The sequence below is a fragment of the Coffea arabica genome, chromosome 9e (genome assembly GCF_036785885.1).
Source record: "Coffea arabica cultivar ET-39 chromosome 9e, Coffea Arabica ET-39 HiFi, whole genome shotgun sequence".
NCBI lineage: Eukaryota > Viridiplantae > Streptophyta > Magnoliopsida > Gentianales > Rubiaceae > Coffea > Coffea arabica.
The window spans coordinates 37,106,959-37,132,001 of NC_092327.1; the positions used below are offsets into that span (position 1 = coordinate 37,106,959).

Below are 25,043 nucleotides of genomic sequence, written 5' to 3' on the forward strand. Positions count from 1 at the left end.
TTTTTCAACAATTGAGGTGTGGCATAAGCTTTCGTGGGGAAAACACTAGACGAATTGGGGCTTTTGAACAGATTCCCACTCGTTACTTATTGAGTTTTGACACTTAGAAAAAGCATCTTAATCTGGCATCTATTCTATTACAGACTACGAAAGGCCAACACCCAAATTGGGGCTTTTGATACCTTTCAAAGCGAGCTACTTCAGAGCATACGTGAATTCTTCATCATTTCTTTACCACCAGCACATCTTCGATAAAGCGTCCAACTGAGAGGAAGGAAGAGCCTCCATCCTTCAACGCCTTCCTGCCAGTCTCCCCAACCTCCTTGACTCTGTTTCTTACAGGGTTTTCAGAATCCATCAGAAGCCTTATTGCCTTCTCAATTGCATCCGCCGTTACAAGCTTATCAGAACTCGTAATTCGGTAATCTAGTGTCAATTCCACTGCTAATTCCAATTCCTTTACCAGCTGGAATGCATTGGATTGTTGCTCAGCGTATATAGGCCATGTAGCAATTGGTACACCATTCCACAAGCTTTCCAGTATGGAATTCCACCCGCAATGAGACACAAAGCCTCCAACTGCTTCATGGGCCAACACCTCCGCTTGTGGTGCCCAACCACACACCAATCCTCTGTTCTGTGTCCTTTCTAGGAACCCTTCTGGGAGGATCTCCGAAAAATTGGTATACGCAGCCGGTTTTACTCTCAAGTCCTTCAGCGGAGGTGCCTGGATAGACCATAAGAATCGACGCCCGCTTCGCTCGAGTGCAGTTGCCATCTCTGCAAGCTGGGGTGGCTCAAAACCGCCCAGGCTTCCAAAGCAGAGAAACACCACAGTTGAAGAGGGCTGGTCATCAAGCCATTTCATAACCTTTTGATCAGACTGGGAATGCTCTTGAAGCTCAAGGTTGAGCAGAGGTCCAACTGTGTAAATTGCAGCTGATTCCTTGCGGGATTCCAGCGACTCAATCGCATGAGGTTCTAACTCTGCAAAGGTGTTTATGATGAAACCCCTCGTCTCTCTGAACCGTGTGCCATGATGTAGCATTGATGAATAACCACCATTTTGTTTATCAAACAGAAAAGATGGTAAAACCCTCGAGGGTACCGGGTTGGCATAGACTGGAATAGTCGAATCAGGATTGGAAATGCTAAATTCAGTCCCAAGTTGGGCATGTCGAGTTGGGAGATATAGCATAAGTCCAAGAAAAGCAGCGCTAGAGGGGAAGAAAACGTAGGAAGGAACGCCAAGCTCATTTGCCACATCTATCATTGGGGTGGAAAACAAATCAACGACTAGCCCGGCAAGTTTAGTGCTTGAACCTGACACAACATGGTTGCTTATAGCATCTTTGACAAGGGATTTGTGCTTCTCTATGTGAATGGACAGGAAATTCTCAGCTGACTTCAACAACTCCGGAGGTGGTGGATCGACGTCACAGAGATGAACGAATCGAATATTAGAATGGGAGGCTGCGAATTCTTCAATGTATGAATCAAGGTTCGGAGGATGTGGGCGCTTTATGACCAGAACGGTTATTGAAATTCTTTCATCTCTTTCAAGAAGCAGCTTTGCGAACTGGATGGTGGATACTATATGACCTCTTGCCGGTGCAGGGACAAAAACTAACTCTGATTTCTTCATCTCTGGAGGATTCATTAATCCTCTTTAGCTCTATGGAAATTGGAAACACTTCAGAGTCTTAGAAGAAGCGCTTTGCATCCTGTGGCGATGATAACGACACACTTCCACAGATTTTGGACGGAAGCAAAGCAATCATGGTCTGTAAAAAAACTTACCACGGCTTTCTGGCTAAGCAAATCTTATCTTCTGTACACATGGCCTGTTAGAAATCTTATCTTCTTGGTGTGATGTCAACTTTTTTGACTTTCCAAATGCGCCGTCTTCGCACTCAAGAGGGCATCATCATTACATGATTTGTCCCGGAAAAATTAGATATGCGTTTCATTGGTAGCTTTGCTTTACTCAAATTAAAAAACCAACCAAACATGGACTCAGGGAGGAATAAATAAGCAGTTTGATGTAAAAGCATCACTGAAGTTAAACAAAAGCTACGTGTATATATATGTAGAAGTTTTCTAATCTATGCCCTTCTGTAATAATGACCGTTGTTGTCGAGTATTAGGTGTGTTCTTGTGGTGGTGGTGGTGGTTGTATACTTCCCACGGTGAATGAATGCTATAATATTTGTAGATGGAAGCAATGGCATATTTTCCAGCACTTTGACATACGCAAGAAAATATTCACCGTAAGAAGTAAGTAATTAATTTAGTCAACATAAGAAATCTTGTGTTTTAGGGTGTGATTTCTTCCAAATATAATATAGTAGACTAGCAAAATACACGTGCGTTGCACGTGTTTGATATTGAAACCGGACTTCTTCACTTTTTTTTTTTTTTCAAAAATAAAAAAGATATTTTATTACTTAATATGTTGAAAATCATCCAGCACGTTTTGCTTTACAAAATCAATAAGATCAGAGATTTTAGTGTATATTATTCAGGAATAGAAAATATTCTAAATATGCATTCTATGTAAAGACAATATAATTCATTGCATTATTTTCTTCCTCTTCTTGTTATCTATCTTGTCCTTTGTTGAACTATTTTATAGCAATTTTGTACTGTTATATGTTTCATTGAACTCATAGTTGATTGATCCATAGTCTTCTCCATTTTTCAACCTAGTGTTAGGTTCTACTTTTATTATTTAGTTATTTTTTTTCCTTGCTGATTACCTTAACTTGATTGATACTTTTTAGAAGTAACTACAATCATATATATTTTCAACAATAGAAGAAAAATATATATTATTATCTAGGTTCATGCTTTAGCTTAAAAAGCTTGCCACCAATACCCTTAATTTTATGATTTACCAAATTTTATTAAATTTTGATCAATTGGCACTTAAGACATATTTATTGGAGACATTTAAATCGATAAAGCAAAAAAAAAAAAAAGGAAAAAGAAAGATTTCATTGAGTTTTTGTGTGCTAGCATGGATAATGTTCTTGATATGGTAAGCTATAGCATAGAAATTGATTAGCTAATTATGTGGATTGTTTTCGCAATCTAATTGACAAATTTCTTGAGTTTGAATTCATCCATACTTTGTAACCAAATAGTTCTTGTGCCGTCAAATGAAATGGCTTCTTAATGTTATATTATATTTACCTCAGGAAAATTGCTTGCTAATATTTGCTTAATCATAATCCTATATATTCAAGAGCCCTAATCGCTTATTTATTTTTTTTTTTTCCTTTCCTACATGAGAAGATCTATATTTCAGTTCCTCTTTGCTAATGGATATGCTTTTCATTTTACTTGCCTCATTGCACTATTATTCACATATTTCTTCTCCATGGAAGATTATTGCAGCAAAAGATTATTATAGGTGCTGAGTTTTACTTAGTATTTCTTTCTAGAATTGCTGCTAAAGGAAAAAAAAATGCATGTAATTTCTTTGTAAGGCTATATATGAGTCATTGCCAGAAGTAGAACCAAATTATTCTTGTATATATTTGCTATGAAAAAATAAAATTACATTTACTCTTTCTAGAAAAATGTAAAAAGTAGTTCAATGAAAGGGTTTTTTCGTAGAGTATCTAACTCCAATTTTTGTTAAGTTTTACGAATAAAAGACAGCTAATTAAACAAAAAAAAAAAAAGAAGAAGAGAAGTACTTCATAAACTCTTTAAAGTACAAAGATTGCAGATTGATTTTCACTTATTTAACATACAAAAATTCTTAAAATATGGAAACAACAAATTGTTGGTTTTTCAAAAATATTTTAGTAACACATAAGACAAATAAAGAGCTCTAGACACTATCTTGTCAATCTCTCTTGTAGATGTGCAAAAGTTTGATGTTGCTATGCTATTAAAATGTTTAGTCCAATATGTTCTAAGATTTTAAAAAGTTTAGAAAAGCTCAAGATTCAAGCAAAAGGTCATGTAGATTAATTTTTTTTAGTTGCAAATGGGTTAATTAAATACAAAAATATTCAAATGCATATGTTTCAAAAGTTTACAAAATGAAGCACTCAAACATTTTGGAAGAAATTTGTTCTCATAGTTTTGACCTTTCTGTCCTTTTTCTATTTCTTATTCTTTCATATTTTAGGATTTTTAGCTATCTTTTTTGCCTTTGAGAAAAATCTAAAGACACAAAGCCTGAAACCCATCCTTAGGCATACGTCTAACTTCAATTAGGAAACTACATAGTCCAATGTACCACTAACTCCATATTTTTCATATTTCTCTTTGACTTTCATCTTATTTCTATCCATGCACGACTAACTTTACTACTCTCACCAGCCATCACAAATCTTCTCAACTTGTCTTCCTCTTTTTATTTGCCTTGTGTTTTCGGTAATTTTTTTTTTTTTTTCTAAATTTTCTATAGGCATGTGACTTAAAGAGTTCATATCGCCATAATGCTTCAGGAATATACCTTTGATTCCCAGAGCTGCTTCTTGGTTGAAGAGATGCCTCAAGATATATAGCAAGTTCGACTAATACAATCTCCTGGAGAATAGAATTTGGATTACACATTGCAGTAGCGCGAAGACTCTCAATTCTATACCTCTTGTATTTATTCTTCTAGATCACCAACAGCACACTGATTCTGAATCCCCTGTATCATCTTCATCATCATCTTCCAATGTTGCACCTGTTTCCTCCCTGGTTAATCTAGTGCTTGAAGCAGATGATACTTCTGTTTCCGCAATGTCTTGGTGGGGAAGCATTGCTTTCCTCTTGCTTCTGTTTTCCTGCCATCTTCTCAATGTAACCGACGCATACCTTTCATCTCTTGACGACCTTTCCTCTGTTTGTTCCGAAGATGCCTTGACTTCTGACTCCTGCTTACTATTCGTACTGCTGGGACTTTTCCTCATCACCGGTAAAATGAGAGGTCTAGAGCAGCGGAGGAGAATCACAAGCAGAAAGACATATATATGCATGGAAGTCCACACGTAAAATGTCCACTTCCATCTATGAACCAGCTCTTTAGCCCAGGGAAGCTCAGATTTCAGAAGGATTTCGGCCTCGTATAACTGTGGAAGAAAATCAGTTCCAGCTCTGGGAATCAAAGTTACTTTTATGGCCTCAGTCCTGGGAAAATCTTCCTTGTGCTTTAACATTGGGACTGTTACTTTTTGAGTTTCGGCCCTGATTCCCAACAATAAGGGTAAGCCCATAAGAAATGTTTGCATCGTCCGGATTGGCCAGCTTCTGAACCGCAACATGCAAGGATGGCTTGATCTTGCCATTATGTTTCCATTCCTCGATATGACTTCTGCAGTGACCTGAGTGAATTAAGAAAGTCATTCACTCACTGCATGTTTAGTTTCAAATTTCATTCGATAATGCACCTAAGAAGTGACTAACAAACAAATATGTTTAGTTCAAGATGACAGCAATTGCATAATGTATGCCCCATACATGTCCTTGATAATGCACCCTAAACTTCTATGTATTGTAATTAAACAACACATGCACACTCGCAGGGTTTCGCAGCATAAAGAACAAATACGTACTAATCCTTGGGACAAAACAAATAGAAAGCCACAAGAAATATATTGAGTTAAGCGGGAAAACTTGAAAGAGGTGGATATATGTACACGCACCTGGAACAACCCAATCTCTCTGTTGTAATCAGATTCAGGCATCAAGAATACCAAAGAAACATAAAAGGTATGCCCAACGGGCACACCCATATTCCTCTTGTAGTTAATCTGATGCGTATATCCTTGACACCCGCTATCGCAGTGAAAAGAGAAGGCTGCCACCGGATGGGCTTTGGTGTAGTCGAAATGCAATCTTTCCCCAATAAAAACAGGCTCTTCCGCCCAAAATCGCACCAACCCAACTCCCAAAATCACAGCCACGACTAACAGAAGCATCAGAATCTTGCAAACATGAACTGCACCAAGAAAGCCAAGAAACACCTTGTTCAGCAAGACGCCGCATCCGCGGAACAGCTTGGAAGGGACTCCAGCGGCCGCATGCACGGCTGATTCTGCTGTTAATTTACTTTCTTTACTTTCTTGAGGTGGATAGTAGTGGGACTGGGAGGTCTCAGAAATTAGGGATAGCAGAAAGAGGAAGGGTGAGAACAGAACAACCAAGCAGTTGTAGAATACGTCTGCCTGCAAGATTACCAGCTTTGTGAACCAGTACAACGTAGGATTTGGGATGGGAAAACAATTCTTCACCAATACCTCCTCTTCTTCCTCTTCCATCAATATTATTGGAGAACAGCGATCCAATTCCAAGCTGTTTGGGATTGCTTACATTGATATATAAGGTTCAGTAATCAAGACGATCCCACAGTTACTCCGTTCGAAAGCCAGAGGGAAAATTTCATTTTTTCCTTTCTTTTTTGAGCAAGAAGGACACCAGACTGACTTAGCCGCCTTGGGCTGACACTTGAGACCACTTGTACAACATGCAAGAGAACAGCTGATACGTGTAATGAAAGCGAAAGTCTTCGGCTAGCTGGGTAGCTAAGGCCTTTTTTGGAATGCATTTTCTTGGATTTTTTTTAAAAAAATTATTATAACGATTTGATATATATAAGGAAAAAAGATAATAGAAAAATGTGATCACGAAAAATGACACAAGTTCAAACGGGGCCTAAGATCTCTGTCTTTCTTCATTGTTTGAATAGGAATTTGGGAAGCTAGGCACATTTGGGCATATGGTTATCATACTTCAATTACAATTTAGTGTACGTTTATAGACGCGATTGTATTTATGCATGGCGTACACAAATAAAATTTACATGAAGCACAACGAAACTATATAAATATACGCTCTATCATGTAAAAAGTACAATTGTATCTATCCCTAATCCGTTTGAATGGATTTTGATGCGAAAGTGTTATGTATGGAGCTGTTAGCAATTAAATGAGCTGTAGTAATTAGAGAATTTTTCAACACATTAATGCATTGAAGAAATACTACTGAAAAGTAAAAGTGACTCCAAGAAGAACTGTCACAAGTCAAAATTAATGCACAGTGTATGATAAAGTAAATACTCATACCAATTCCAACGCGTGCACGTAAGATTAATGTCCTATTAATGCACATTCACTTTGGATTATGACCAAATGAAAAGGATAAAGTTCCACTATTTAATCTATGAAAGGTTACAATATATTGCTAATCAAAGTTAGTTTTCTTAAAATGAAAAGTCTTAATTTCAAAACTTATCATAGAGTTCCATATTAGCTATTTCTTATTATTTGTTTTCTGCAATTAGTACAGCTTTTTTTTTTATTAAAAAAATCATGTTAAACGATTTTCAACTAGTTTATTAATAATATTAGCCTATATTTTATTAAAAGAAAAAAAAATGGTTCCCTATAATCCTATTGACAGTCATTCGGTAGATTATGTATTGCTCCTTCTTCTTTTTCCTTTGTTTTTTTTTTTTTTTTGGGTATATAAGCATATTCCTACCAATTGTCTTTAGATTTTCATTAGTGCAACAAAATCCTCGAATTCAAGGTTTACATTTGTGCAACAAAACCCGAAATTTAGGAGGCTAATATTTTACATGTGGGCTGGATTCTACAAGATGCCAACAAGTCCGGAACCTACATTTATGTATCTAAACCTCCCCTCATCAGTATCCCGGGTGGCCATACAATCTCCATATCACTCGCTCATCCCTAACTAAATCCATGATAAAGAAGCACAAATGTATCTGCAACAGGGAAAAAAGCAGCTCACGACACCTCTATTTCCTTGTCAATATCACATAAATATGAAGTCATGAGAAACAGGCCCCTTTCTTCTTTTTGCTTCTAGAAAAAAGAACAACAAAAATGATTGTCAATGCGTAAAAATGGGGTTAAGCTAAGAGTTTTTTTAAGGCCAACCATTTGTTCATATAAATTTTGTTTTCTTGACTTGAGGAAACTAATTTACAGATTGTGATTGATTAGTAGTGTGCCTGTTTCGACCTTTTCAGCACACAGGGACATCATACGTTGCCATCGCCAATCATAGAAACCCCTAGCTAAGCTAGCGAGCTAGTAAGGAATCGCATTACACAGTATCAATCGGATTTTTGAAACCCTCCGAGCTGGGGTTTCTTGATTGATACTGTGTTTTTGTTTTCTTTCTGTTTTGCCCTGCAGAAAGACTTTGGTGTACGGGGATGTGGTAGAAGTGTAGACCATTATTTTCTGTTGGAGATGGAAGTGAATGGGGAAACTTTTAATGACTGGGGAGCTCTGGTGGTTGTCGATGAATTCGAGTCCAAGCCCGGAGAGGATTATGGTGAGACAGAAAGGAATAACATTGGTGATATTTGCACTAACGGTGTAAATGGCGCTTCAGATAACAGTAGTATCAATATTAACAATAATGAAAATTGTAATAATGACATGCATTTGGATGATCAGTCCAAGAAATCATCTTCTTCATCTTCACCAGAGGTGGAATTCAGAGGAAGTATTGCAGAAAGAAGGGCTGCGAAGTTTGGTTTTGATGCTTCAAGAATCAATGTGGCTAAGTTTGAAGTTTCCACTTCTCCATCTTCGCCTCTTGTTCGATCACCCTATCTTACTATACCATCTGGGCTCAGCCCTGCAGCATTGCTAGACTCACCAGTCATGCTCCCCAATTCTCAGGTGCATATCTCCAGCCCTCCCTTTCTTTTATCAGGGCCTGAAAGGAACAAATGAATACATTCTTCAATGTTGATGAAAGATTACAGTTTATGAATTGTTATTTGGACGTGCGTTTTGGATGCTTGTGATATATGCTTGGCGTTGCGTTTATTTATTCTTCATTTGTATGTAAACAGCCATCTCCCACTACTGGAACCCTTCAATTACTTCATTCCAACCATGACAGCTTTGTGCTTAACTCAGACAGTCCTGCTGCTGATAGGGATAAGGGCAGTGCCATTCATACTTCGAACCCTTTCAAGCCTCCTGCTGATCCAACTCCTATTATATCAGGTCCCCTGAGTTCAGAAAATCAGGTATGTCTATTAAACTGCACCAATTTGATGCACTTCCGGAAGGTTTTCTGTTCCTCCATAGACTAAATTGAATTCATGGTTAGAGCTGACGAAAAAAATATTTCTTGTATCCAGCTACCAATGACTTCAAAACCTCCACCAGAGTCTAGAATTGAAGCTTCTGTAAAGAGCTGTGCCTTAGAAAGATCAATTAAAACAAACATTTTCGAGACTATGCCTCAGAAGGCTAACCATGTGAACTCGCAAACACCAAATATAAGCGTCGTGAATAATCAATTACCTCATCTCAGGGAAGGTATCAAATCAGAAACAGGAATACAAGAATTACACCGGGAGGACCAAAAAGGGACATATCCAGGTGCTGCCGAAATGTCCAGAAATGCAGAAGATGGCTACAGTTGGAGGAAGTATGGGCAGAAACATGTTAAAGGAAGTGAATATCCAAGGAGCTACTACAAATGTAATAACTCAAATTGCCCCGTGAAGAAGAAGGTTGAGCGTTCCCACGATGGCGAGATAACAGAAATCATTTATAAGGGTGCTCATAATCATCCGAAACCTCACCCTCGCATAAGCCTAGGTCCTCCATCTCAATCGAGTGAAATGTTGGAAACAAGTGAAGGAAGTGAACCTGGTCTAAAAGCTGAAAACAGGACAGGTTGGAGATTCAATAATCAACTAATCAGGAGTAAGGATTTTAGAATTACTTCAGATTGGAGACCAAATGGCATGGAACGAACATCTTCAACTTCTGTTTTGACGGAGATTTTGGATCCTTTAGCAACCACTCAAGGAAAATCTGCCAAGGCATTTGGATCGACTGAAACTCCAGAGATTGCATTAACTGCTGCTTACCAAGATGGGGAAGATGACGATCGGGCAACCCAAGGAAGCACATCTCAGGGTGATGAAGCTGATGCAGATGAATCTGAGCCTAAAAGGAGGCAAGTTATCTTCTACTTTTGTACTCTCCAATGTCAGTTCTGTTTTACAACCTTTAACGTGTAGTAGTTGGAACTTGGAAACTCAGAATTCGCATGTTAGTGTACTGACATTTATTTATTGAAGCAACAAAAATAAGCACATTTTGTTGTTCAATCTTTTGTTTATATCAGGAAGAAAGAAGTCTTCTCAACAGAAGCATATCTGCCATCGAGGTCTACCCGTGAACCCAGAGTCATAGTCCAGATAGAAAGTGAAATTGATGTCCTGGATGATGGGTACCGCTGGAGAAAATATGGACAAAAGGTTGTAAAAGGAAATCCAAACCCAAGGTAAGTGAAGTTTCATTAGAAGAAGTACGTAGGGACATGCAAAAGAAAATTACTGAACTAGAAGGCATTTCAGTTGTTGGACATGTTCGTTCTTTTCGTACGCTTAAATGAGCTTTTGATAACATTTTACTGCAATGTAATGAATCTGCAACTCTCCGACTTCTGTCTACATCATTTCTTTCTCTCTTTTTTTTTTTTTTTGCCAGTTTACTGGAAATTTGAAGTTCTTGTTTCCATTTCAGACTGATAATACAAGTGGTATTGTTGCTTTTTAACTCGGTATTTACATGTAACACGAATTGCATTGCTGCAAACAGGAGCTACTATAAATGCACGAGTGCAGGATGCCCTGTAAGGAAGCATGTTGAAAGGGCCTCTGACGATATAAAATCAGTACTAACAACATATGAGGGGAAACACAACCATGAAGTCCCCACAAACAAAACTAGCGGACTCCCAAGTGCTTCTAATTCGCCCCCTGATGTCTCTGATCCTAACTCTTCCCTGATAGTGCCCAGAAATCCTAGCATCTCCAACAGGGAATTGCAAGTTCAGGATCTTCCTCTTCACTATGAAATGAAACCAGCATTAGGAAATCATGACTTCCTGAGGTCTAACTTGCTAGGTGATTTTGTGACTGATCATATGCAGATTGGAGCTTCGCCCATCTACCAAATGAAGTTCCCTCCTACTCCCCTGCAGAATCCTTTATCATATAGTACATTCCTGATGAACTCCAGCGGCAGTGATAGTCGCGTATCATGCCAGAAGTTTCCTCCAGTTGTGCCCGATTTCCCTATGTCAATACCCATCAATGTGCCAAGATCATCACCAAACATGGCCCTGAATAATGCTTTTCATTCTTATAACCATAACCAGACAATTCCTAATGCCACTGCAGTCCGATGCCAGCACATTACAGAGGGTGATTTGAGGTTCCTCAGGCCTAAAGAGGAGAAGGAGGATAACTTGTATGAAACCTGCCTGGCAACCCCTGATAATTCAAATGTGACATCTTCAACAGAATTTTGCCGGGCCAATGGAAATTTTCCATCTTAATCGACTTCCCCAGAGTCTTGATATATGTACATTGGTGGTGAGCCATCTGCTCTCCTTATTTAGTGTGAAATCACGTATTTGATTTCAGTTTATTGCACTAAATGATAACTTTGTACCACATGAGGACAGCATTCCCCAGATGCCAGTAATTCAATTTAAGTGAAGTGCTTCTGTAGCCAGCAGATAGGAGTTCAAGATAGATGCTAATCTTGTAGGCTCTAATCAAGGTGTCGTTGCCAGTTATGTAATTACCAGTTAGATCAATCTTTTCAGTTTTGGTTTCTAATTTTCTGCCTTCTAATCTTGTTGCAGAATTGGCCTCCCACATCTTCAAACACTCCCACTCTTTACCTCCAAAAGTGGGATGAAATGGAAGGAAAACTTAAAAACACTTGCAACCAAAGATAAAATATCACTTTTCTACTTTATGCATAGTTCAAAAAGAGAAGAAGATGGACATAAATGTTCCTCTTTTTTTTTTTGGCCCTTTTCTACCTTTACCTTTCTCTTCTTTCCTTTCTTTCTTTTTTTCCCCTTTCCAAAACTTCCAAACTAGCCACTAGGGATTCGGGGCGAGACAATGGTCAAGCACAATTGATCTAGACGATTTACACCATATTGGTAAGTTGTACATCATCAAATCCAATTTTTAAGCTTTTTTTTTTTTTTTTTGGCAAACTTGTAAAATTTGTGTACAATTTGAATAAACCGACATACATGTGGATCCACGTAGATTCTGATCAAGAGATTTAGACCACACATTTTCCAATTTTGTCTTGACGGGCCAAATCATGACCACAAGTTTCCAAATTTGGGTATGATGTTAAGCACTTAATTAATTTTCGGCACATTTCTAAAAATTTAGCCGACGAAGGCCCTTTGCTTGTGATTTCCTATTTGGGTCATCCCTCCGAAAAATCGATATCTTTTTTAGCTTTTTGGTATGTAACTCTTTACGGAAACAATTTCTGAATAGGCAAGCAAAGAAATTTTCCTTCAATTTTGTAATTGACTCGATTCTGTTCCCAATCTTACCATAATTTTGGGTTCCATCGAAAGATACCAAAATCTCTCTCTCTCTCTCTCTCTCTCTCTTGCACAAATACACACACCTATATAAGTATCAATCATGACTAACCAAAAGCCAACATCCATACGAGGAACAAAGAAAGAAAGGAGTTAAGGTAATCAAGACTTCTTCCTTTATACATTCCTGTCTATTCATAAGAAACTAGTCATTATTCGCCCTGGTTTTCTTCTTCTTGCATAAGTTCTTAGATTCTGTGTTGCACAAATTCATAGATTCTGTGTTGCACTGGTACATTGGTGCCCACAACAACATGTAGAAAAGTTTCTGCAGGCTAATATGGTCAGTCAAGTGCTGTCTTCTGTTAATGCATCCTGTACTAATTATGCAAGTGGGATTTTGTTTCTCAAGATTAGTTTTTGTTTCTAGACTAAAAAACTTCTTTCTTATTGTCTTTGTCCCTGTTTAATTGTGTATTTATACTATGACTAGTTTACGAAGTTCTCTTGAGTGGAAAGCAATCAAAAAAGCAACTAAAGTTTTCAATAATTTGTAGCAGTTGTTATTTATCAATCTTGTACTGCATCCTTATTCTCTTAATCTTATGTTATAGTAGGAGGAAGGGTGTTAATGTCTTCTAAGGTTCTTATATCGTTATAGTCTCTACACTTTCCTAATATCATGATCCTCCTCGTCTTCCTTTCTGCCTTGCCTAGACGCCATATTCCCTTTCCCAGTTTCTGGAGGCTGAAAAAATTGTAAAGGAAGAAGGACCGATACAATTGATAAATCCGGTGACTTGAATTTTGATGCCTTGCTTTACACAGGCTCTATCAAATATAATCTCTGCAGATTTCTCTATCTTCGTTCTCCTGTGGAGCCTATATATCGTCTTCTTTTAAATGTTCAATCTGAGTACTTCCAAAATCCCAATTCAGGAATCTTACCAATAAAGAGTTTCCAACTTGAGAATTCTCACTGAGAAAAGAAAGCCCAGAGCAAATTAGGAACAAATGCCAGCCTGGGTGCTTTTCTGGCACATTCAAGTATGCATAAACTATAAAGACTAACTTCTGCTGATGAATGATTCCAGGGATGGGACGAGCAAAGGCACGGATGGAGATGATAACTAACAAGAAAGCACGTCGAGTAACGTTTGAGAAGAGGAGAAAAGGTTTGGAGAAGAAAGCTCGTGAATTATCAACTCTCTGTGGTGTTAGAATATGCTTGATAGTTTTTGGCCCCGTAGACGATGACCAGACAATTGAACCAAGAGTGTGGCCTCAAAATCCTCAGGAGATTGATAGCCTCGTTGACTCCTTTAAGAAGGCAAATCTCGATGATCGCAGGGGCAGAACCACTGATTTTTCTTTCTTTTACCAGAACAGAAAGAGGAGAGCTGAAGAAGAACTTGCCAGATTGAGAAAAAAGAATCTTGAAACCAAGCACCCCACCTGGGACGAAAAATATGACTTTTTATCTTTGGAAGAACTGAGACAATTTGATGACCTATTGAAGGAAAAAGTTGATATTATGAAGGCTAGAGTTGATTTCATGAAGGGCACTCAAACTTATTTTGCTGAAACAAGTCGCAACCTGCAGTACTTGTGCAGAAGCAGAAACAGCAGCACACTATTCGAAATCCCTCAGCCACAGCCCTTGTCTTCCTTTGATCAAAATAGACATAGCTTAGATTCAGCCTTTCAAGATTCATACAATTATAACTCAATGGTGAATCCACAGATGATGATGTGGATGAATAATGGCGCCTCCAGCAGCATTAATGCTCCTCTGATAAGCTACGATAACTGTGATCGTAGGAGCCTTGTTCAGTTTAATATGGATCCTGCAGCAGCAGCAGCAGCAGCAGAACATATTACTTCTAGTTTAGGCAATAATGCTGTTGGGAATCAATTTTGCTATTACGTTCCCAAAATGCAGCCGATGCCGCTCTACCTGCAATATTCCTTGCAACAATCCAGAGCTCCCACACAGATGTATGCTTCTCAAAGGGATGAAAATTATGGGTTCAGTGATTTTCAGCTCATGAATCCAAAATAGAGAAGATCTGCCATGATAGTTTTCAGCTGTTAGTTTTATGGTCTAGGATTAGTAGATTTTGGTTTTCGGTTGATTTATTTGAATCATCCAAAATTCAATTTTTTGTACTTTGACTTCTTGAGATGTTATAATCTAATATACTTTTGGTTAGTAGCTGTTTTGTGTATATTTTCTGATGGTGAGAATTTTGTCATCATAGTCAACTACTGCAAGCCACTGAAAATTGCATGTCTCACCTCACCCTAGCTAGAATGTGTAACCTGTCCTTCTCCAAATTTGCTTTCACTTAAAAAAATGATTGCCTCAAAATACCTAATCAAAATGATCTTATCAATATTTCCATTTTTTTTTTCTAGGGCAATTTAATGATTTGGGTTTCAATTTATTTTCGATAATTTTGACACGGAAAAGGTTGTCTAGTTAGGCATTTGCTAAGAGGCAACAAGTGTTAGTTCTATTTTTTTTTTTTTTTAAAAGTAGAAGTTAAACTGAGAATGCAAGGGAATTATTGGGTGTTTTTGAATAATAAGGGGTTCTATGTCCTTTTGGTAAATCAAAGAAGGCATTTACTATATATTTTACCTTAAAAATAAACGATATTGTAGCACTACATCCTCAAATTCAAAGTGCCAATTCTCAAAAGTTTAAAATAGTTTTTTGAAAAGACATCAAATAGTGAGAAAATGGGTATAAAAAAATTACCACTAGTACTTGTAATAAATTTGGTTTCGACTTATGAAATTCCTTACTAGTCCTGACACATTAGTAGTTAATCGCAAACTTGCAAAATAGGCAGCTCTTTTTTTTTTTTTTTCTTTCTTTTCATGTTAAGTCTTTATTTATTTTACGAAGTCTTCCGCAATACTTTGTTAGTTTCCTTGTTTTCTAATTTCTCGGGAAAAAAGTTTTCCTTGCACATATCGGATTCGGGAACGATGCCGACTTGAAATTCGCTTAGCAAATATATATATATATATACACACACACACACACAATAACGCATACACATCCTGGCCTCCATACTAAAGAGTTGAAGAGAGAACAATAATGTCAGCCATAGAAAAAGAAGGGCAAAATACAACAGCCAAAACAGCATTAATGGGGTCTAAATCAGAAGAGATAACAGCAGCGAAGAAGAATGGTTCAAGGGAATGGGCACCCGAAGACATCGAGTTTGAGAAGAACAGACAAGAAATACTTTGGGGTATGAAAAGTTGGACAAGGTGGGTGCGCAATGAGGTGGAGTTGCAGAACTGGCAATACCAGAACAGCAAGAAGTTGGACGAAATCCACCACCATATTCTCAACTATGGAGATGGAGAAGAGATTGTTTGGCAAGATGATGTCTGGGGTTTGCAGAACTACACCCAAATCCCACCACCGCAGTGCAAGAACAAGAATGCATCCATGCATGCATGAGGGAACGTGAAGGGGTCTTAATAGATTAACGAGTCTTGTCTCTTTTGATTTCATCTACGTATAGTAGTAGTAGTTTTTTTACGAGTAAGCAGACTAGATTATGTTAGTATAAATGTCTTCTTCTTTTAAGAATTATATGATTTTTTGTAAGGATTGTACAGTTCATAATTTACAATAATGGAGACGGAGAAGTATTTCTTGATAAATTTACTGCCTCTTTAATCTGGATTTAAAGTTGCTTGTAACTCACTCTTTGATATTGGATGATTATATGGCGCAAAAGCACTCTATGATGTGCTCTGCTTTTGTTCTCTCTCTCTTCTTTTTTTTTCTCTCTCTCTTTGGGGTAAGAAAAGGGGAAACTGCTTTTGTTTTCGAGTACACGGAGGGCTGCAGGAATTGGTTCTCTTAGGTTTTGCAAATAATAAGAACCCTAATGTACTGCTTCTGCAGTGTATCACCTGTTAGGGGGCTTTTATTCTTGTTTTTGCTCACGCAATTCTTTTATAAGTTTCAGGCCCCAAATGGGCTTACAATCTAAAAATATTTAACGCCTAAATAATTAGTGATAGGACTCTAGGGGAAAAAAGCAAAGAAGTAACCTCGTATTTCTGTCTACGGCTTGGTGGGGTGGGAGGTCAGGGTTCAAACCCTGCGTCCCACCATTTGCCACTAAATGTGGCAGGCTACTTCAAGTGGCTACCGAACGACTGCGTCGTGCACTTGTTTGGGCCGGTAAGTGATTTAGTTGCCCCGATTTTTCTCTGGACCTCTTCAGATTCTCCTCCCCTATAATATAGAATAAATAAATGTAGGTCTATCGTTACAGGCAAATATATATATATATATATATATATTTCTGTCCACGGCCTAGTTTATCTGAGTCGGGACCTAAACATTAGGGGCTGCTAAGATTGGTTCATTCTTAGATTAGCCCGAAAAATACACAATGCCAGGACCTATATTTATCTATGTTAGATGTCCCATCTCTCTATTTGCTAATATTTACTTTAAAGAAATAGAAAATGATTAATATACGTTTATACAAGTTTCAACCTCTATGCTACCATTAATTAATATTCAGTCAATTTCATTTAACAGCCTTTTTAAAAAAAAAAAAAAAGAATTAAAGTCTATAGTTTGTGAACCTGAGTAAACTGAACACGTATAATATAGGCTAAGCTTGGGCTTTTCACAGCCCCAAGCACGAACAGCACTACAGGTCTCATTGCTTTTCTGGAGAAATTTGCTTTCTGGCAGTCTCAACTGAATGGAACCAATCCAAGTCCTTCCTCGAATACAAACTTCGTAATTCCATTGTTTGATGTACCAATTCATATATTGTCAGACAATTTATAAATTAAAAAATGGTGATTTGATACCCTTTTCGTTCCTCCAGTACACATTTTCGCTTATATCTTACCTCCTTTATATCTTTCTTTCTCATCTTCTTTGAGCGAAAACACATTACAAATTTTTATTAAAGTACATCTTATACACAATAATAGTATATACACTTTCACGGTTAGATGCACTATGCAAAATTTGGATTTCAAATTCAAATTCGATTTTTAATATTTCACATGTTGTGGAAGCATACAGTATTACATGCACTTTCGCTTGTATCATTCATTCATCAAGATAGATATGGCCTTCAGGATGTGCACTATAAAGAAGGCGCATAACTTTATAACCGGTTTCCACTGCTGCCCATTATCATATTTGTCTGTACCATTACGGAACCTTGTAGCACTAATCAAGCAAAACTGGGAAATATACCATGGCCAAGTAAATAATGCTCAACTCCAGAAAGAAGAGATGCAACAAGATGGCTGAGGACACAAACAATAAGAACTGTCATAAAGCTTTCCAAATAAATAGCCCAATCCACGCAGCACCCCGAAGAGAAAGCAATGGAGAATACAATCAAAGTGTTAGCTGAACCTGATTAAGCAAATGTTCTAACAAACTGACAAGAAGTTCAGTAGCCCGTCCAGTCGTGCTAATGCCAATTAGTGTATAATCACAATAGACAAAAAATAAATGAGATACCCCGACTACCACATGCGCTTTCCATTGACATGTATGTCAAATTAAGACTTCCTAGTAATCACTACTTCCCATCACACTCAGAGAACAAAAAATTGTGGAGTCAAAATATTTCGTGGCATAAACAATTAACTACCAGTACAACAGAGATTTGACATTGCAAAAAATAAAAAGGGGTAGCAGAGCTGGATTGAATAATCTAGAAATCTATGATGGTTTTCAATATCCACAAACGGGAAACAAACAATCCAGCCACAGTACCTACTAATTTATCAAGCAATGAATTGTGAATAAAGGGCCCAAGGATTTAAGAATCATCTATAAACAATACCAAAACAAAGGTATAAACTAAGATTAGTAGGACACAAAAGCAAATAAGTTAATAAAATACAAAAGCTGTGCTGCGATTCAGCAACCTTGACTGATCATTTCAGAAATATGAGAGGGAGGCAAAAGGAAAACAGGTAGTGAACCACATGTACAGGGCAATGCTCGGAAGGCATGTAAAAAACACCAACCAAGCTAGTTACATAAGACGAGCATGTGAAGGCATAACTTCATCCATAGCATTCAGCTACTATTAGTTGACAAAGTAAACACGAGCAATCCAACCAATCGCTACACATATTTGGTCCAGTTTGTGACTCATGGACCACACACAGTATGAACAAGATATCATTATTCTGCATGCAAAAAATTGTAGACATGTCTTCGTATGAGATCTAAGTAAAAACCAACAGTATCAACAAATCTTCATCGGCAGAAACTACAATTTTATCGGAATGAGGAACTCAACTACTCCCCCCAAAAAACAAAGTTGCTCGAAATCACAACAGAGACAGATTACTACTTCAAATAAGAAATCTCAAGAAAGGATAGATGGAGAAGCATTGACCTATGAAATTAGATACTGACATGTCATATACATACCATGAAAAGCTTTACAAGGATCTACAACTCACAGCAAGATAAGCATAAAATGTCAAGATGCACAAATAACCATGAGTCTGACACATGCATCCCATCTAACAGACAACCTAAAAACTAAGACAGAATGTGCCATTTCTAGGTTCATAACCATCATAGACTAACAAGGCCCCTCCTCCTCCTCTGCCCTTTCCCAAAGAACACAATCACAGAACTAACAGTGGCCAATTACATCAGTATTACTTGGGATACTAGCATCCCTGGCAACACAACTTATTCAAAGACAGAAAAATGGAGAAAGCTTCACAACCACCCAAATTCATCAACACACTACTAGAAAGCAGAAACCTTCCACATTAAGACTTTGACTTTACCCTAGAACACAACAATGTTGACACTTTGCCCAAAATTATGATCCTTAGACTTGTACGACACCACACTAAGACACAATTCTGAATGATGAATTTGGACAAAATCAACGTCCTTATATAACATAATGAGGCAAAACTAAATTAAGACCAAGCAAGTCAGCAAACACACAATAGAGGCAGCAGTAAAATAATCGTCAATAATTACATGGCACATATTGATTACCATTGATATCCATCATCATCATCATCATAACAACAACGCTACACCAACAAGAAACGCCATTAAAAACAACAACTGATTGGAAAAATATCATCATCATAACACTAAAATCATTATTCATATTGATGTCATCACAAACATAACTACTGCCAGTAGTAGTAGTATTACTACCGCCATAACCAGACTCCTCGATGATCAAGCTGCTGCTGCTGCTGCTGATGATGCGATCAAAGTTCACTTCTTGAAGCTGCCGCGGACGCCGGGTTTAGGCTTGTTAGGCTCAGGAGCAGCAGCACCAGAATTGCTAGCGTGAAGATTATTGAGCTTAGATTCATCAAAAGGGATCTTGGGATGCCGGGCATCGTGGTGAATCTGCATAGACTTGAGATCGGGAGCTGTGATCTTACAGTGAGGGCATTCGAGCTTGGCGTGCCCGCCCTTTTCCACGCCGGACCTGTCGGCCTGACCAGCCTTCCCTCCGCCCCTGTTGGTGGTTGCTGCATCGATCTTCAACGCTATTTCCTTGGCCGTGTGCTTCTTTGGCTTGGCTTTCCCCGTCATGATTGATTGGCGGAAATTTGGCTGAGCCTTTGGCTTTTGGCGTGTGAGAGAAAAGAGTGCGTTTTTGGGTGGCTGGTGGAATTGGGGAGAAATAATAATGGAATCCGACAGGACGGAAGAACCCTAGATTATATGATACTACTACTAATAATTAATAAACTAGTGGAGTACTATTTTAAAGCAGATTAAATATCCAATTTTTATATACTAGTAATAAAGTTGTATTGTTAGTACTAGTTTTTATTATTATTATTAGTAATAGTTGAATGTGCTTTAATCAGTATTTGTGGCGACGCCAGTATTAATTCTGCCCCTGTAAATGTGTAATTATTGGTACTAATATCGTGTTAAGTTTGTTTAATAGGTGCCCAATGAGGAATAGGGTAAAGAGGTTTCAAGTAGTATACTAATAGTGTTTTGGACAATTAAAGTTGCATGGGAAAAGAATTCAAACGTAATTATGCAAGGGAAATATAATCGAGTCGAGTTTAGCCCGAGTATCATCATACTCAGAAAAGACGCTCGAGTTCGAGCCCGAGCGAGTAGTATTACTGGAGTTTGAACTTGAGTTCGATACATTGCTCGTAAAACTCGAGCTTGAACTCGCATGGGTTTGAATCAAAGCGAGACTTATCGAGATCGAGTTAGAATATTTGGAAATTTCATTTTTCTAAAGAAAAAAAGATTACAATTAGTAGTAGTACATTTCTTTAAAATTTTTGTCATGAGTAATTTTTCTTTTTCTTTTTCTTTTGGCATGTAATATGGAATTGATGGAATAATTTTTTTAGTTTTGTTTCTAAATACTTTTGTTGCTTTAATATTGGATTTGAGATAACAACTAATTTACAAAACTTTGGAAAAGTATCCAAGTAGAAGCCTCGTCGTATTGTCATTAAAACATCAGACCAAGTAAGATATACAAATACCGCGAGCAAAGAGTCCGAACCTCTTATACTTGTGCAAGACAGAGACGAAAGATATTGAAAATCCAATTCCAGATTTCTCCATAGAATTTTTATAGATGAAATCCAACAGCAATACCTCTAATCCAAATTGCGGGAAAAAAAAAATACAAAAGAAGTAATCAAAGCTGTCTGATGCTTTTCACAGAAAAGCACCCTGACTAAAATGTATGTGCAAAAGAATCAGCAAAAAGGAGAGACGGATAAGGAATCTCGAGGTGGTGCTAATTCTTGGAAGAAAATCATCCTATCCAAATAAAACCAGGACGGGAGTATCACCACTAAGCAGAAGTTATCCGGGGCTTCTGTACTAAATCTTCTTTGTAAAGCAGGCGCCTTTTCCTTGAACCGTACCCTTGATACTGGCATATGAGGTTCTGAAGACAATGCCTCAGAAATGAGGCATCATACTTCTCCAGAAATAGCAAGTCAGTTGGCCTTGACTTTGTGCCAGCATAATGCTTGTACTCTTCCAAAACAGATGACAGACACCAGTTCTGCAATATCCTAAGGCAACCAACAAGACAACCTGTTCGATGCTGCAGAACAAGCAAGAAATGTGAGATGCTAGAACTACATTAGAAAGATCATAAAACGAGTTTAAAAAAGCATCAAGAGTTCAATCACACAGAGCTGAAGGGTGCAAAAGACATGGATGAGAGACAACCAAAAGAGAGAGAGAGAGATAAAAACATATAGTTTTATGCTTCTTCTCAAGGCTAGCTTAAGCAAAGCCATTCTAAAACCGCTTTGGAATCATTGAATTTCACTTGACTAACAAGGGAAATTAATGTGAAGAAACAAAATATCTAGATATCATAGTACAACTTTACTTCAGAGTACCAAAAGATTACGATCTCGATGATCTAGTCCAGAAAGAAATAACATCAACGTTTAACTTCAAAATGTGTAATAACCACTGACAACACCATCAACATTAACTCCAAAACAGGCACAGGCACTCCATGTGCTACAACAGGAGAGAATTTCAAGAAAAACATGATTCCAAAAGGACAATGCCTGAAGAATGCTAGCACTTATTCTTTAACAATTGCAAAAGAACCAATCAAGCAAACAACAAACATGAAACCGGAAAATGGTAAAATCATTTGAAGAAATAAATCCCAAAACAATTATTTTCAGGCATAAATAGCCAAAAGCAGAAGGCGACAGACAATTAATCTTCTTCTCCTAAATGCATTAAAAAAAAAACATACCTTTCCACGTCTGCAGTGAATCAGTACTGGGTGATTCCGTACATCTGAAATCCAAATCAATAAAGTCAGTACATTGGATACATAGCAAAGAGCTAAATGAGTGTTATCAACTAAAAGTTGCAGCCAATTAAACATGGCCTCATCCTGTCAAGAATCATACCAATTAGAACTTTCAAAGCCTCTGTTATGGTACTCCTGGGAATGGCTGTTGGTTCCTGCAAGCACAAGAAATATGCAATTTAACATTTGGAGTGAAGAAACCAGAAAGTATTAAGCTGTACCCTCAGACATTACAACATAGGCTGCTGATAATAAAAAATCAATTCAGAACATATAAAACTCCAATTTACCACGATACTCAACTATTGTTATTTAGGGGGAAAAAAGAAAGCAGCTATTAACTTTCCCGTGAATGTATTGCAGAATGAAAAGCCACTCAAAAGATCCCCAATGGTAATATTCCTCACTATATCAAGTCCAGTATCAGCTCCATCGAAGCCACTCCACTTACAACACAATTCCACTAGTCATAATAACAACAGTAGTCATGATATGCCTAATAATATGGACAATCCTAGGAGATATTCAACTTTAGAAAATTACACGTATATAGCCTTAACAATTACGGTGTGAAATATCCATCCTTGCCCAATATATTACCCGTAATGAATAGCATTAGTCCTTCAGATATTGAAACTATAATTAATAGCATCAGATTAATCACCAATTCGTGGGTATCCTAAATAAAAGGGAACCCCAAGAAGAATCAGCACCATAACCCTTAAAGATTGCTCCTTTATGCGCCAAAAAAAAAAAAAGTGAATATTCTTAAAGAGTCCTTAATTAAGAACACAATCTACACATTCAGTCAAATATTCTTCAAGTGCAAGAATAAGGTTCCTCCACTTAAAATTGCAAATGGTGGTTAAGATATGATAGAATCAAACAAAAAATTATATATCTAGAAACAGAAAAAGAGGTAACAAAATAGAGCACCTTAGTGCCATCAATTCCAAATTTAAAAAGCTTGACGTTGTTGGCTTTGAGAAACTCTAAATTCTCTTCTGGATACGGCTCGGTACACAAGCACCTGCCCATAAATTTCAACAGTTAATAAGAAACCTCGAAAACCCACAGATAAAATTTAACAATAAACCAAACCCGTCAATTAAAGTACAGGAATTAACGAAAAATTACGCAGAACAAGAAAAGAAACGACAATTACAGTATGGACTTGAGCTGGAGGGATTGCAGAAAGGGAAAATTGGAAGGCTGAGGAAACCCAGAGCGATAAATGCTGTTATCTTCCACCGTTGCAAAGTTTGGGGGTGGAACCATGACGACGTCGTTGTCGAATTCGGATTCCGCTTCTTCCAGAATCACACCCATCTCAATTTGTTAGGGTGGATGTAGCTCTCTTTTGCCTTTTTTTTTTTTTTTTTTTGGCCCACTGGGAAGAATTGATACAAAATTCAGTATCTACTGATCTTCTGATGACGAATCTAAAAGATGGGTGTTATGGATTTGAGGAATATCTTGAAAGATTTTGGAAAGAACAACTCTAATATACTAGAAGAAGAAACCGATTCCAATGAAAGGTACGAGTTACGATGCCCGTGGAATTGCCCACCTTTTTCACTTCTTATGGGCTTTTTTAAATTTTTTTTTTTGGGCGAAAATTCTGCTTCTTCATTTTTAATTCATTTTTGGTTGTAGTCTTGTTTGTTTTACCACGTTTTGGATTTTTCCTATGGTAGAATATTGACTATTGACCAAGTGGAAAGAAAAAATGATCAATCCTTTTAAGGGTTGTTTTGCTTGAAAAATCAAGAGGCATTTTGCATCTAAATTTCGATATTATGTAATTTCAAAACTCATTTTCCTTTCAAAGTTCCTCTTTACTAAGGTGAAAATTTTCCGTTTGAATAGCTATTTGTAAGCGTTTTATAGAAAATATACTGTACCGATTTGATGTATGCAAAATAAAAAATGATTCGAAAATGTATTTATGAAAAATTACAATCCAAGTGTGTATGATATATATATATATATATATATATATATATATATATATATATCTCTTAAACTTTTAGATTTTCAAACATTTTACTTGAAGAGAAATAGAGTAGTAATGGTATACTAGGGAAAGATATTAAAAGTCAAATTTTAATGGTTTTTTCACATTTCATTTGCATTCAAAGTTGTTCAAAGAAAGAGCAAGAATAACACAAAAGCTCTCATTCATCAAATAAAATTCTTCTGAAGTCTTATCTCTGCCTGCACACTGTATATATCTAAAAAGTCAAATTTTACCAAACTAGTAATATCTTTTACCAATTGAGCTTAATCTCGACAACTACTAGTATTTAACTTTGACGGACTATAATAGGAATTTTGCAAAAAGTTTTTAGCTTTCTACTAGGAAGATGTAGATAATACATCACCACCATTTTTCTCAAAGTTATTTATAAAGAAGAAGATACTTATATATTCTATTAAATACAGCACTCACTCAGCTATCAAAAGAACTATATAAATATTTTTAACATAACAAATCTAATTAATCTTTTTTTATCATAAAATTTTTTTTTTTTTTTACAATAGCAAGTGTAAAGAGATTTGCTTGTTTAAATATACAAGTTAGTACTTGTCATGATGTCTACTACTAGTATGGTAAACTTTTGCAATAATAAAATGTAAAAAAAAAAAATAACATTTAACTAAGAAATAAAACATCCATTTTAAACTAGAATAGAAAATTTGGAAGACAAAGAAATTAACAAGAAATAAACTTTTGCAATGTATTTTTATTGGCTTGTAAAGAATAAAGCCACCGTTCATGCATCCAACAAGTGGTCAAAGGTTTTTCAA

The 25,043-nt window shown here is 37.0% G+C and overlaps 6 protein-coding genes across 6 annotated transcripts; 2 read left to right on the forward strand and 4 right to left on the reverse strand.

Moving 5' to 3' along the window:
- Positions 1-54: 54 nt before the first annotated feature.
- On the reverse strand, positions 55-1,940 carry LOC113709313 (UDP-glycosyltransferase 71K1-like). Its single transcript, XM_072065605.1, has 2 exons — positions 1,801-1,940; positions 55-1,675 (listed from the first exon to the last, which is right to left on the reverse strand). Exon 2 carries the CDS (start codon positions 1,658-1,660, stop codon positions 224-226), a length of 1,437 nt encoding a protein of 478 aa, XP_071921706.1. The 5' UTR covers positions 1,661-1,675; positions 1,801-1,940; the 3' UTR covers positions 55-223.
- A 2,509-nt stretch (positions 1,941-4,449) lies between these two features.
- Positions 4,450-6,400, reverse strand: LOC113710166 (seipin-1). The gene is made up of 2 exons (XM_027233012.2): positions 5,652-6,400; positions 4,450-5,330 (listed from the first exon to the last, which is right to left on the reverse strand). Exons 1-2 carry the CDS (start codon positions 6,264-6,266, stop codon positions 4,629-4,631), a joined length of 1,317 nt encoding a protein of 438 aa, XP_027088813.1. The 5' UTR covers positions 6,267-6,400; the 3' UTR covers positions 4,450-4,628.
- A 1,592-nt stretch (positions 6,401-7,992) lies between these two features.
- On the forward strand, positions 7,993-11,387 carry LOC113710682 (WRKY transcription factor SUSIBA2-like). Its single transcript, XM_027233804.2, has 5 exons — positions 7,993-8,666; positions 8,843-9,022; positions 9,137-9,998; positions 10,164-10,296; positions 10,614-11,387. The coding sequence occupies exons 1-5, from the start codon at positions 8,229-8,231 to the stop codon at positions 11,353-11,355; spliced, it is 2,355 nt and encodes a 784-aa protein (XP_027089605.2). The 5' UTR covers positions 7,993-8,228; the 3' UTR covers positions 11,356-11,387.
- Positions 11,388-12,239: 852 nt separating this feature from the next.
- Positions 12,240-14,551, forward strand: LOC113709271 (uncharacterized). Its single transcript, XM_027231994.2, has 2 exons — positions 12,240-12,539; positions 13,476-14,551. Exon 2 carries the CDS (start codon positions 13,478-13,480, stop codon positions 14,441-14,443), a length of 966 nt encoding a protein of 321 aa, XP_027087795.1. The 5' UTR covers positions 12,240-12,539; positions 13,476-13,477; the 3' UTR covers positions 14,444-14,551.
- Positions 14,552-19,397: 4,846 nt separating this feature from the next.
- Positions 19,398-20,146, reverse strand: LOC113709236 (protein METHYLENE BLUE SENSITIVITY 1-like). Its single transcript, XM_027231957.2, has one exon. It carries the CDS (start codon positions 19,988-19,990, stop codon positions 19,664-19,666), a length of 327 nt encoding a protein of 108 aa, XP_027087758.1. The 5' UTR covers positions 19,991-20,146; the 3' UTR covers positions 19,398-19,663.
- An 827-nt stretch (positions 20,147-20,973) lies between these two features.
- On the reverse strand, positions 20,974-23,788 carry LOC113709434 (inositol diphosphatase DSP3-like). Its single transcript, XM_027232198.2, has 5 exons — positions 23,398-23,788; positions 23,169-23,262; positions 22,333-22,387; positions 22,173-22,216; positions 20,974-21,494 (listed from the first exon to the last, which is right to left on the reverse strand). Exons 1-5 carry the CDS (start codon positions 23,559-23,561, stop codon positions 21,237-21,239), a joined length of 615 nt encoding a protein of 204 aa, XP_027087999.1. The 5' UTR covers positions 23,562-23,788; the 3' UTR covers positions 20,974-21,236.
- Between the last annotated feature and the right edge of the window lie 1,255 nt (positions 23,789-25,043).